The 12,948-nt window shown below is 32.1% G+C and overlaps 3 protein-coding genes across 4 annotated transcripts; 1 reads left to right on the top strand and 2 right to left on the bottom strand.

The window, feature by feature from the left end:
* The first annotated feature begins 982 nt into the window (after positions 1 to 982).
* Positions 983 to 2,923, top strand: LOC114408299 (long-chain-fatty-acid--AMP ligase FadD26-like). The gene has a single exon (XM_028371332.1). The coding sequence runs from the start codon at positions 983 to 985 to the stop codon at positions 2,921 to 2,923; it is 1,941 nt and encodes a 646-aa protein (XP_028227133.1).
* A 2,387-nt stretch (positions 2,924 to 5,310) lies between these two features.
* LOC114408058 (putative uncharacterized protein DDB_G0290521) lies at positions 5,311 to 7,356 on the bottom strand. Of its 2 annotated transcripts, none has more exons than XM_028371183.1 (2): positions 6,757 to 7,356; positions 5,311 to 6,105 (listed from the first exon to the last, which is right to left on the bottom strand). In XM_028371183.1, the coding sequence occupies exons 1-2, from the start codon at positions 7,002 to 7,004 to the stop codon at positions 5,541 to 5,543; spliced, it is 813 nt and encodes a 270-aa protein (XP_028226984.1). In that variant the 5' UTR covers positions 7,005 to 7,356; the 3' UTR covers positions 5,311 to 5,540. The 2 variants fall into 2 exon arrangements, with proteins under 2 accessions (XP_028226984.1, XP_028226985.1); XM_028371184.1 differs by having other exon boundaries at positions 5,311 to 6,102.
* A 615-nt stretch (positions 7,357 to 7,971) lies between these two features.
* On the bottom strand, positions 7,972 to 9,910 carry LOC114408056 (protein RADIALIS-like 6). Its single transcript, XM_028371182.1, has 2 exons — positions 9,592 to 9,910; positions 7,972 to 8,244 (listed from the first exon to the last, which is right to left on the bottom strand). Exons 1-2 carry the CDS (start codon positions 9,837 to 9,839, stop codon positions 8,217 to 8,219), a joined length of 276 nt encoding a protein of 91 aa, XP_028226983.1. The 5' UTR covers positions 9,840 to 9,910; the 3' UTR covers positions 7,972 to 8,216.
* Between the last annotated feature and the right edge of the window lie 3,038 nt (positions 9,911 to 12,948).

Raw genomic sequence — 12,948 nt, 5'->3', positions numbered from 1 at the left:
ATTAGAAACACATTAAAAAAAAGGAAAAAAATGTGTTTTATGTGCCTAAACTTTTGGTTAAACTTGATTTTGATCCTTATATATTTTTAAATTGGATGAATTTAGCCTTTTAGCTTTTGAAAGTATGTGAACTTAGTTTTTTCTCACGATTAAACTTAACATTTAGTAAAGTTTTTTTAACTAAATATAAGCCTTTTACTAAATTTGATTGTCAAAAGGTTGAAAGATGGACTAAATTACGTATTTTTAAAAGTTTGTGGATTAAAAATCAAGTTTGGTCTGAAGAGTTCAAAGATTAAAACACAGTTTTCCCTTAAAAGTAATATTAAGCATTATGTTTTCATCATCTCATAATTTTTTTTTATAATAACTAACTAATATTATTATTAATAGTGATCTTGATTTGAAATATATTGATATATTAGTAGAAGGTAAATTCCAGTATACTGAACCTTTGTAACCCAGAAGTGGAGGAAGTTCTCGTGGTAAGACGACTAATAATTGAGTTATATTGATACATAAAACTTTTTTTGTAATTAATTTTCATTTCTTATTACATAATTTGTTATATTGATCAGCTTCGCTTCCTTCTTTTATTTATTCATACATTTCAAAAAAGCAGTCCACGTTTTGTTAATAATTTATCAAGAAAGCAGTCTGGACACGTAGGCAACAAGGAGCCGAATAGGGAGACAATCCACCTAAAATATAGAAACATTCTTGAGGGGACGGCTATGTAATCCGCAAGTGCATAGCGACGATGTATGTTATAAATGGTGAGGGACACACTGGGATATTCTGTTCGGATATCCCTTTATTCCTTCTTCTAGTTTTCGTAATCATCACATCAGGAAACGGACCACTGCTGGATCATGAAGTTGAAGAAGTTGCACGCTCAATCTACAATCTAGTACTAGTATTATAAATATGCAAGTGATCATTTTACTAGTTTTTGGCAAGCAACACAAGAAACAAACTAAAAATGGCATACAAGTACGAGAATTATGACCCCTCCTTCCCCGACCAACCCGTGGTTGACTTATACCTCCCAGTTTGGGCCAGGTTAGCAGCCTTGAAGTCCAAGCCAGCCTTCATTTGGGCTCAAGACTTGTCCACCTCCACTCTTCTCACCTACCAACAACTTAATTCCACCGTTGATGTCATCTCCTCTCGGCTACTCTCTCCTCCATTACAAAAAAGAGGTGACACTGTCCTTCTTCTCTGCTCTCCAGGACTTGACCTAGTTGAGCTCATCTTCGCGTGCCAAAGAGCTGGTCTTTTGAGCGTCCCCATCATCCCTCCTCACCCTGCCTTCGCTAAAGAAAACTATCACCATCTCATACGAGCCATTTCACAGACCAAGCCCAAAGCCGCCATCGCTCACCCTCACTACATATCAAGCATTCGACACTACGTGTCTTCTCCACATAACAACAACAAACTTACTCACATGTTGCAAAGCATCCACTGGATCTCCATTGACGAACTCAAACATGGACGTCAAGGTAATAATAACATGGTTACTTTAAATAATCTTGATTACCGTGGTTGCAAAGCAGATGAGGTTTACTTGGTTCAGTACACGTCTGGTGCCACTGGGGTTCCAAAACCCGTGCTTGTCACAGCGGGTTCAGCCGCTCACAACGTTAGAACAGCGAGAAGAGCTTACGATCTTCATCCCAACAGCACAATCGTTTCGTGGCTTCCACAGTACCATGACTGTGGTCTCATGTTTCTGTTGCTCACCGTTGTATCTGGCGCTACTTGTGTTCTCACTTCCCCAACCGCGTTCATCAAGCGCCCCAGACTCTGGCTTGAACTCTTGTCGGAATTCAAGGCCACGTGCACTCCCGTTCCCTCCTTCACATTGCCGCTCGTCATCAAGCGTGGAGGAGTTCACCAGGGAGCTTCACCCCTCAACCTTTCAACTCTGAAAAACCTCATAATCATCAACGAACCCATCTATAGAGACTCAGTGGAAGAATTTTTTCACACTTTTTCTCCATTTGGGTTAAGCCCTTCTTCTATTTCTCCTTCCTATGGGTTAGCAGAGAATTGCACCTTTGTGTCCACTGCGTGGAGGAGCGTTAATAGTGACAACGATGGTGTCGGTGCTGGTGCCAATTCTTCAAGCTTCCCAGATTTTCCAGCTCACAACAAACTCTTACCGGTTGCAAGGCTCGGAAACGTGGAAGAGGAAGACGTGGAAATCATGGTTGTTAAGGAAGAAACGTTGGAGCCAGCTGAAGATGGTGTTGAAGGAGAAATTTGGGTTGCTTCCCCAAGCAACGCTTCTGGGTACCTTGGCCACCCTTGTTTTACAAGAGAAGTGTTTCATGGAAGACTAAGAAACGTGGTTAGTAAGTGCTTTCTTCGAACTGGGGACAGAGGCATAGTGAAAGGAGAAAAAAGATATCTTTTTGTCACTGGTCGCTGTCAAGACGTTATGGAACTCCGAAACGGTCAAAAGGTTCATCCACATTACATAGAGACTGCGGCTTATAATAGTTGCACGAAGTTACTCAGAGGTGGTTGCCTTGCTGCGTTTAAAGTTTCATCAATGGTGGCGGTTGTGGCAGAGATGCAGAGGATCAAAAAGGGTATTGAAAAGGGTGTGTTGAAGAGAATTTGTGAGGGAATTAAGGAAGCTGTTTGGGAGAATGAGAAGGTGGAGGTTGGATGGGTGGTTTTGGTTGAGAGTGAGAGTGTTCCGAAAACCACTTCTGGGAAATTGCAAAGAGGGAAGGCTAAGGAGAAGCTTCTTGCAGGGGGAATGAAGATTCTGATGGAGATGCAGTTTGGAAAAGATGTTTCTGTTTCTAAGATAGCACAGACGAAGGTAAGACAAGTGGCTTGGGAAGAAAACGTAACTGGTTCACTTTTATGTGTAGAAGCTCATAGCACATTAATGTCACTTCTATGAGACAGGGGTGTAACACTTGAAAAGTGTTGATTCTATGTATCAGCATATTTTCACTTTTGTAAATATAAGAATAAAGATTCTTGGAAAGGTATACGGATGGAGAGAAAAAAAATATAAACATGTGATATAATATGATAATGTGAATAAATAAGAAGAGTAGATAATGTGTTTAAAGTGATGAAATATTCACGTATTATATAAACCTACACGTTTTTTCTTTCATTTCTTTTTTACCTTATATTTTTCTTATATATTTCTCTTTGTTCTTTTGATCTAAATTATCACGTGCATTTCCAACAAGATCCTCTCTAGTAAAATCTCATTGTTTAATAATATTTTTTTTTCCCGTGTTTTTAATTGCTGTTGCATTAACTAATCAACAAGGAGAACCAAGTTGAATTCTTTCTAGCAAAGTATAAATGAAACACTCGTGCCCTGTTTAATTTGATACCCGAAAAGAAAAGTGACGATAAAAAAGAAAAATATAAATATGATAAGAGATATAATGTAATAGAATAAAGAGTTAAAAGAAATTAATGTTATTGATAGAAAATATAGATCTGGGAGACAATTCTAATTGTCAATAAAAATAAATTTTAATGCTATTTTTTTATTTAGTTTTTCCTTAGCCAAATATATTATTACTTTTTGTTTTTAATCATATCACGTATAACCGATATCATTTTCTTTTAAGTAAATTATATTAACTTTTCTTGAGGTTTCTTTGAAATTGCACATCACTCTTTTTTTTTTTAATGTTTACAGAAACCTTCTTATAAGATATTTTTACAAACAATTGAGAGTTTATATAATCTATAGGAAGCGTCAATATAATATTTTTTAAACAATGAAAAAGGTTACGTGTGAAGGCAAGACTGTAATAGTGACATCGGACGGAATTTAATGAAACTTAAAGAATTTAGTGTAATTTACTCTTTTCTTTTAAAATTTTAATGACTTTCTTCCTTCCTGGTATTTATCAATATAAGTTATATACATATGTAGTGAAGAAAACTAATTACAGTGACTCTGCTTATATACTAGATTGAATCATAGTTCAATATTTGGTCCAATGAAAAATGTAGGATAATGCATGCACGTACCCTACAGTTGTGTTATAGTTTTCATCAACGTTATAAACGATACAAATCACAACACGATACTCCTACAACTTCGACACGGACAAACAGCTAAGAGACTCCTCAAAGGAAATTAAATGAATATGAAAGGATATATATGAATAGTTTCATGTTCGATAATGTTGTCTTTGTTATCTTAGCCAATATTATCATATTCGGATTGATTATCGACTTTAGCACGATCTTCAGTCATTAGGTAACATGTTAAACTAATATATATTAAAAAATTTCAAAAAAATCTTCATATGTGAATTTATAATTTTTGAAAATTTTTAAAATTTTTATAAATTATACATTAAAAAATCCTATAAAAATTATTGCTTTATCCTTTTTATATAATATAATTAAAAATAAACTATCTATTATGTCCTTTAATTTATATATATATATATATATATATATATATTATTTAAATTTAAAATATTTTTTTATCCTCTTGGTCTATATAATTGCAATAATTTTTTCTTTTAATCCCAATAGTTTAAAACATCACATTTTCATCCTTCATTAGTTAGCAATTTTTTTCTATTTTTTTTTGGTCTCGCCATTAAGTTTTGAGTAATTAATACTGTTTGAAGAAACATGAACGTAATTAACAAAAATGGGAATAAAAAAAGTTATTACAAGAGACCAAAAGGATGATTAAAGCTTTAAAGTATTTGTTATTAGGTTTTAATTTTAGGATGTTTTATAAATAGATATTTTATATATTTATTGTTAGTTTGAAATAATAATTGAGATTCGATATGGAGTATTAAGATTTAAAATTTAAATTTAATTCAAATTTAAAGGGGAGATAAATAAATTTAAATAATAGTATTTGAGATAAATAAAATATTAAAAAATAAAAATAATAGAGTGCTAACTAAATAACTAGTGTTCAGAAGAGACTAATTAAGGAATAAAGGTGATAGTTAATTTTCTATGGAAAAGTGTTACCAATACCTTTTAAAATCTTATTAATAAAAGTAATTCTTAAAAATATTCTCAGTTAAAATTTAATAATTAATGTATGATATAAACTTTGATTATATTAAATTCCTTTGTTTAATTTGAAAACTTTGATTCACTTCACAACGACACCAGTTCTTTTAAAAGCAGCTATTGCATTTGCTCAAAGGGTCAATTTCTTTCCACCCTACTCTTTCATTAATCAAATAACAAACATGCTCATGACAAATAATAATAATAATAATAATAATAATAATAAAACTTGATACAAGAAAGTATCATTTATTTCAAGTAGGCACAATAAGGTGATAGAAATTACACATATTTGTTAAACAACAAAAGTCTTATCCCGATAAAATAAAATAGGCTCATTTTTTAGCACATCTGTTAAAGGGTAACAAAATAATGATGGGTGTTGCATTATAAGTCTCAAAGTAGATATCATCACCCTCCAAATTAGTTTTCAGTGTCAACGAAATATATAAAAATGTCTGTCAATAAAAATCAATTAGTGTGACATTATTATCTTATGAATCGTCATCATTATCGTAATTTGTGAGTGCTGATGGAGAATCATCAAACTCGTCTTCATCATCTGGTTCCCCAGTAGGTGCATTTGTTGGTGCCAATTCGTCTTCGTCAGCCTCTTCAACTGTAGGTGATTGCATAGGTGCATTTGTTGTTGGTGCCAATTCAGGTGTTTTTGCTGGTGCATTTGTGGATGTTGATTCAGGTGCTTCTGTTGGTGCATCTGTAGGTGTCAATTCAGGTGCATCTGTAGGTGCCAATTCAGGTGCTTCTGTTGGTGTTTCTGTAGGTGCTAACTCAGGTGCTTCTGTTGGTGTTTCTGTAGGTGCTAACTCAGGTGCTTCTGTTGGTGTTTCTGTAGGTGCTAATTCAGGTGCTTCTAATGATGCTCCCATTGGTGCATTGCTTGGTGCTTGATTAGGTGCCTCATTGGGCCAATTTAGTGGTGCCCCTGCAGGTGAGAAAGAATCATCGGATTCATCAACGTCGTCTACAGGTGAATCTTCTGGTGCTTCTACTGTTGTTGACCCTGTGGGTGAAGCTCCTTTGTCGTTACTTGTACTACTAATTGTCACAACAATAATTAACCACCCACAGTTAGTATAAAATTAAGTCAAGTCACACACAATTTAAGACAATGTCTTTTCATTTCATAAAAAAAGTAATAAATACTATTTTTTTTACCTTTTAGAAGGGAGGACATTCAAACACTACATATCTTGGAATTACAAGTTATACTACACATTTTGGGGGGAAATATTACAAGTTGTCAAATTATTATTGCTTTGCCCAATTTTTACCAGACATGTAATCAAGTTTTAATAGTTTCTCTTATGGACTCAAAAGCTTTCATTTATTTATTTTTATGGTTACATTTATCCTCCTTTAGAAGTAATTTTATTTAAAACATTGTTAGAAATTAAATGTAAGTACGTCTTCCAATGGGATTTGAACCTTAATTTGTCATGCATGTTGTAAGAGATCAACCCATTAGGCTAAATTCATTCCCAATTGATAATTCTCCTTTATGTATTAAATGAAAATTAATGGAAAGTATACTCATGTAGTGTGATACATGATTATCTAATAATTTCTCTCATTTTAGGAATGATCAAAGATAAGTAAGGCAAAAAAAAAAAAAAGCCAAATTGTTTTACCTTTCTATTTTAATATTAAAAATTTGAAAACAAAGAGAGAGAATGGTTTTGATCTTACTTGTCGGCGTCTAAAAAGTCAGCCAAGGATGATTGTTCTCCATGCGCGGCTTCCGGAGGAGAGTCGTCAAGTCCAAAATAATCATTGACAGCTGCTTGGGCAGAAGCAGCACCTAAAGCTGCCTGGGCCTTGTTCAAAGCATCTTGAGAGAATCCTCCTTGGCCCAGAAGATCCTCCCAATCTTCTTGGCCCAAAACTAAACATAATGGCAGAGCCAACAGCATAAAAACAAATGATATCTTCGCCATTTTCCTTATTCCCTTTCCCCGGAATCAAGGATTTTGCACAAAAAGAAACACCTTGACAATTTTGTGAACCAAGGGTGGCAACAAAATGCAACTTTGTTTTATTGGAATCCGGTATTTTATATATGCAACAACCTGTTTTGGTTGCAGATAATGGGGGGTTCGTACAGGTGTTAAATACCCGACTCCCTTGCCTACTGTTTTGTTATCTTTGGAAATAAAGTTTTCCGTTTTCTTTTCTAAGGGTAGGATTTTAGTTTGTCAACAAATCAGCGCTTACGCTGCTATTGCATACCCTTCTTTTGCGGCTTAACTAGTTGTATTTAGCCATCAGTTGGTGTTGGTTACTGTTGCCTCGCCCTCAATATTATTTTTAGTAGTGCAGAGTTTAACTAAGCTACATGTGACATTAAAGTTAAATAAGAACGGTTAGTTAGTGTTTTAAGGGAAAAAAATGCTAGATTATACTTTTTTTAAAAATTATTCAAAAATATTTATGTCAAATTTTCACTAGAAGCATTGCATTTGAAAAAACAGTTATATAATCAGATAGGAGGAGATGGGTATTTATATAAATGAGGAATTGAAAATAATAATAATATAACAAAGTTAAGTGTTATGTTTACAGCTAGAAAACTTTACTTACTATAAACTCTATATTTGAAATTTGGATGAGTTCTCACATCTATAAATCTTTGTGTGTGTTTCTTTTGAAATGAATATATATATATATATATATATATATATATATTTATATGCCAGTAGGTTTTGGTGGATCAAATCATCAATAATTTGCGAGCAGAACCAAGACACATGCATGATAGATGAACTTTACTAATAGGCAAGAAATTCATTTTTTCTCACTGGATACATATTGTAATGGAGGTGTGTTCAGTAAGTACTTTGTTTAAACTTGAGTCTTTAACTTGCAGCTAAAAACGTAAAATAAAACGACGAACAAGTGTTTAATAATTAAAATCATTAAATAAAACTTTGAGAAGTTGCATTACATTGATAATTGTCTAGGATGGTGCCAGCACAGTACTACACGCAAATTATTTTTTTTGACAAAGTTACATTACATGATATTTCTTGCAAATTACAATTGTGAATATAACAGGAAAAGAGATACACAGGGCAGCGAGCACACTAACATAATTAATTTCACATGGCTTCGTTGAAACTAGCAACTCCACAGTTCGAATAGTCTTTGCCTCACCGGAGACTTAGATTCCTCATTCGCCTGCTTAAGAAAATAGGCTTATTCAGAAATAAGAATGGGACAAATTCAGCCTTTTAACATGTGTACATATGAGAAAATTACAAGTACATACCTTTTTCCTAGATTTAAAAGAATTACAGTGTTTTTTTTTCTTTTTTGAAAAATATATATATCTCTCTCTTAAAGTTTAAGAAAATTATAAGAAGATTTTTTTTTTATTTTTAAAACTTACATAAACTTTTTAAATATTGTTTAAGCATTGTCTTGACAGTAATAAGTGTGTGTTGATAATTTTGATTAAAAAAACTAAAAAAAATTATATAAAAAATTTAAAAATCTAACATTTTTTAGAACAACATACATGTAGGTATCCTAACTTTGGACAAAAAATAACATTTAAATTTTAGAAATATAAAAAATAGATGAATTTTTTTTAGTGATGAATTTTAAACCTTTATATATTTATGATGATGAAAAATATATAGTTTTTTAATCAAGATTGTCAACCCACATAATTTATTATTGTTAAATATTTAAAAAACATTTATAGAGTTTGTATGGGTTTTAAAAATAGAAAAAAGAAACACATTTAAATTTTATAAAAGAAGAAAAAATACGTGAATGTGCCAGAAAACTACATCCAATGATTACAGGTGATTTATCCCCGAGGGAAAAAGATAATAAATTGTCGATGCATGAACCAATGATTTTATTACCAATAGCATATTGACAGGTTGATAATTGTTAATAATATAAGCACCAGGATGGACATTATCCAAACTAATAGATCTCAGGTGCATGCGATTTGAAACTTGATGGACTAAATTTCACGTGGACTCTGTTTGTAATAATAATAATAATAATGGTTTGTTGCATTGTGTTGCTATGACAATTTCTTGAACTGTTAATTACTCTGTAAGCTAACCAGAAATAGCATGTATATCCGAGGACATGACGTTGTGATCATCGTGAAAGCTATAAAACTGGAAAAGTGAGAATTATTTTAAAACGGGATGACTAATGAAATTGGCAATGCAGATGCAAAGGGTTCTCCCAAATTTAGAAGGTATATCTCTTTCAAAACACCTTTTAATGCAATAAACGTGATTTTACTGATTTCCTCCTCTAATACATGTGGGAAACAATAGAAGACAACACAAAAATCGTTGAAACTTGGAAGTATACACACATAACTTCCATGTCATATAACCGGTATATAACATAACTCACATTCTATTAAGTTGCTAGCTGGTACTTGTTTTGCTCCACTAAAACCTTGTACATGACAAGTAATGCATGTTTATATTTACAAATTAAGTTTTATGATTGTTGTCCTAGATCACAGTGGCATATATAGAAAGCATTTACCTTTGCTCATTGTCAATATTCTGTCTTGCGTTGATGTTGATAGCAGCACCTCTGTAGCTGGGAAGTGGGATTTGATCACGCTCTATTCGAATGACATCTTCCTGGAGGATCTCATAGTGCATTTTCACCTCTTGTACGGATTTTCCACCCACGGCGTTGGCTACATGTTGCCACCGATTAGGGTCATTAGGCCCATGAACCGCAAGAGCATCCTCAAAACGTCTATTCTCTTCCCGTGTCCAACCCATGCTATATAATTAGTGAACACACAAGCAAGCAAGTATCACAAGAATAGAAGAAAAAGAACCAAGATTGTGAGAGTGGTGACTTGAGCTTAAGGGCAAAGATAGTTGCTCTAGCTCCTTAAATAAGGGTCAGTAAAGTGGGGGGTTGTGCAAGTTGGCGAATACTTTTTTACGGATTCAACAAGATATGATATGATTCCCTTCCCTCACAAAACACAAAATGATTCCCAATCTCGGGGGGTTCATGTATATATGTACCCTTTCCCTAGTCCTTTCATTCGGATTTGATCCCCTCCCACTCACCTTTATAAACCTATATATGAGTCTATGCATATATGACCTTAATTTAAGTTTGATCCATTTCAATTTTATGTTGTACGTATTGTATTATCAACATTAGTAGTAGAATTTCTTCTGAATTTTTACTGCCTGATCTGGTCTGGTGGTGGCGGTGGGGATTAGATACCAATTCTCACTGCTATAGAGATATATATTCCCTAACAATATATACGGAAGATTAAAGCAAGGCTAAGATATTCTGCTTCTTTCTTTCTAGTAAGATAGATATAGAAATAATAATCGATTCTGTCACTTATTTTGCAACTTGTAACAACAAGTAATATATACTTTCTCCATCACCATTAATTAATATACTATTTTACATATGAAATCGAGAATAATGTCCAGTGCGCGTTCTGCTCGATCATGTATGAATTGCATTGCTTCATAGTGTCATAAAAGAAGTTGCAATAACTTGTATTACGAATTAACTAGTAACAGTATTTGTAGTTAAAAAAATAGTAGTACAAGAAAATAAAATAACTGGATCAGGATATACTATCAATGAAAAAACAATTTCTATATATTTTTTAACTTTACTTACTTATTTTACACTCACATATTCCTTCTTCGATTAGAATTGAAAGACATTGCGTGCCTAATAAGTGAAGCCTACTCTGGTTGAACAGAAGAGGTTTGCACTTGGCCCTGCGAACGCCATAACTCAGATTTATATACATTGTTGTTTACCAGTTACAGAGCACATGGTCCTTTCTGACAGTTAATTTCTTGCTATAGCGTTTCACCAAGGAATATGGACCCCTGCAACTTCATAATATTTGAACACCCCACATTTTTATACTCTTTTTAATATTGATATTTATATATATAAAAAAAAACTCTTCATTAACACCGGTTATTTCTTTCTTACCATCATTTTCTTATTTTCTTTTATCTCATGTATCACCTAACATTTCTATTTTTATTTCTTCTCCCTCTCTTTTTTTCATTGGTGCCAAATAGGTGTTATGCATGTCCAAAAATCATTTTTGTTGGAAGAATAGTGCCTAAGTTTCATCTTTCACCGTGTATTTTCTTATTATATTACTGGGCTTGTCTTTCTATATATACCTTTTAGAAAATAAAAACATAATAAAATAAAAAAAGAAAAGTAGATGTTAAATAGAAAATGAGATGAAATATAAAAAAGAGTCGGTAATTTTAGTAGGTGTGTTTTCTAGAATAATTGAAAGATAAAATAGTCTTGACAAAATGTGAAAACTAAATAAAGGTATTCCTTTTATTTATTGTTAAATTGTTATGGATTTTATTAATACTTTGTTAAAAAAAGCATGAATCAGTGGCTAAGATGCACGCAGTCCAAATAGGAATTGCGGGAGATCTTGGTCATTCACTTTTTATTTGAAGAAAAAAAATGATAGTAGTATACAGTAGGAGATAAAATTAAGTATAATACCGAAACTCTTATAAATAACTCTTATAGATACTCGTAAAAAAGCTCATAAAAAACATTCTAAAATTAAATTTTAAAAACACTTTCTCGTTATAAAAAAATTAAACATGAAATCATTTACAAATTCAAACTTCTTGATTACAAATGTGCTAGTATTTAATGCATTATTAATAGAAAAATGTTTCTTCATCAACCTTGAGTTGTGTACAACTTAAAAGACAAAGGATGAAATGTGAAATAAGTAATTGATTTGGCTTGATATATAGTATAATAGGAAGAGAAAGATAAAATAAAAATAAAACGGTTAATTGGATGTTTAAAATTTTAGGTTGTGAAAATAGAATCTTATTAATATGAGTCGTAACGCATAGAATCTGTTCGATGCCCATTGTCGAATGTCTCCGTGTTGGAGGTGATGAGATAGAAAAAACAACTAAACAAGCCACAGCCACTACACTATATGTATATATATATATATATATACTCCTGCAGTTTGGGGATATTGCCCCATGCTGAAAGGGATTGCTTTCTGTCACTAATGAAGCCGATGATGACATGTATTTATGCCAAAAATGTGCTTGACTTCACGGCATCACGAATCTAGATCTTTAATCTTTTAGACAATTCTAGTTAAAGAATCTTTATCGTTCAATTTCTGAAAACAGAATAGGCGAAGGAGCTTCTCCATGGAACAAGGTTCAAACATATTCGGGCAGGAGGGTGAAAGTATGTTTTGAGAATTTACATTATTTCATGGTTGTTACTTCTAATGTATGAAATAGGTAAGTTATAAAGATAAAGATTGTCAATTTTGAATTATTTAAAATATAATCAAATTGGAATAATTTTTTAATATATAAATAATAGATTTTATATATTTATTGCTATCTTTTTATTATTTTAATATATAAACAATAGATTTTCTATATTTATTGTTATCCTTTTTTCAATTTAAACCAATTCGATTACTCAATCAATCAACTATTTCTTAAACATTTTAGACTCTTGAACTTTTTTCCCTTCTACTATTATCTTTTACTTCTTTTTCATTTGTTTTGATTTTCTTATGATTTTATTTAATGTTACCTAGTAGTTTAATTTGATCATATTTGTTATGTAATTTTTATTAATGTCTCTTGGCCCTATTATAAGATCCAATTAAGTAATTCATCAAAATTAACTTAGAGCATTAAATTTATCTTAAATTATTATTTTTAAAATTAGTTCTATGAACAACTAATTAATATTAATAATTTATGTTTCTCCCACCATCACATCATTTTATAACTTACTTTAGTTAAGGATATTTTTGTAAAAAATGATTAATGCAATAAAACTTTTAGATTGATCCTATTAAGG

This window comes from Glycine soja, chromosome 4, assembly GCF_004193775.1.
Source record: "Glycine soja cultivar W05 chromosome 4, ASM419377v2, whole genome shotgun sequence".
NCBI classification, from domain to species: domain Eukaryota; kingdom Viridiplantae; phylum Streptophyta; class Magnoliopsida; order Fabales; family Fabaceae; genus Glycine; species Glycine soja.
Note: the sequence above shows the minus strand (reverse complement) of the source record. Positions and strands in the feature narration are given on the sequence as shown.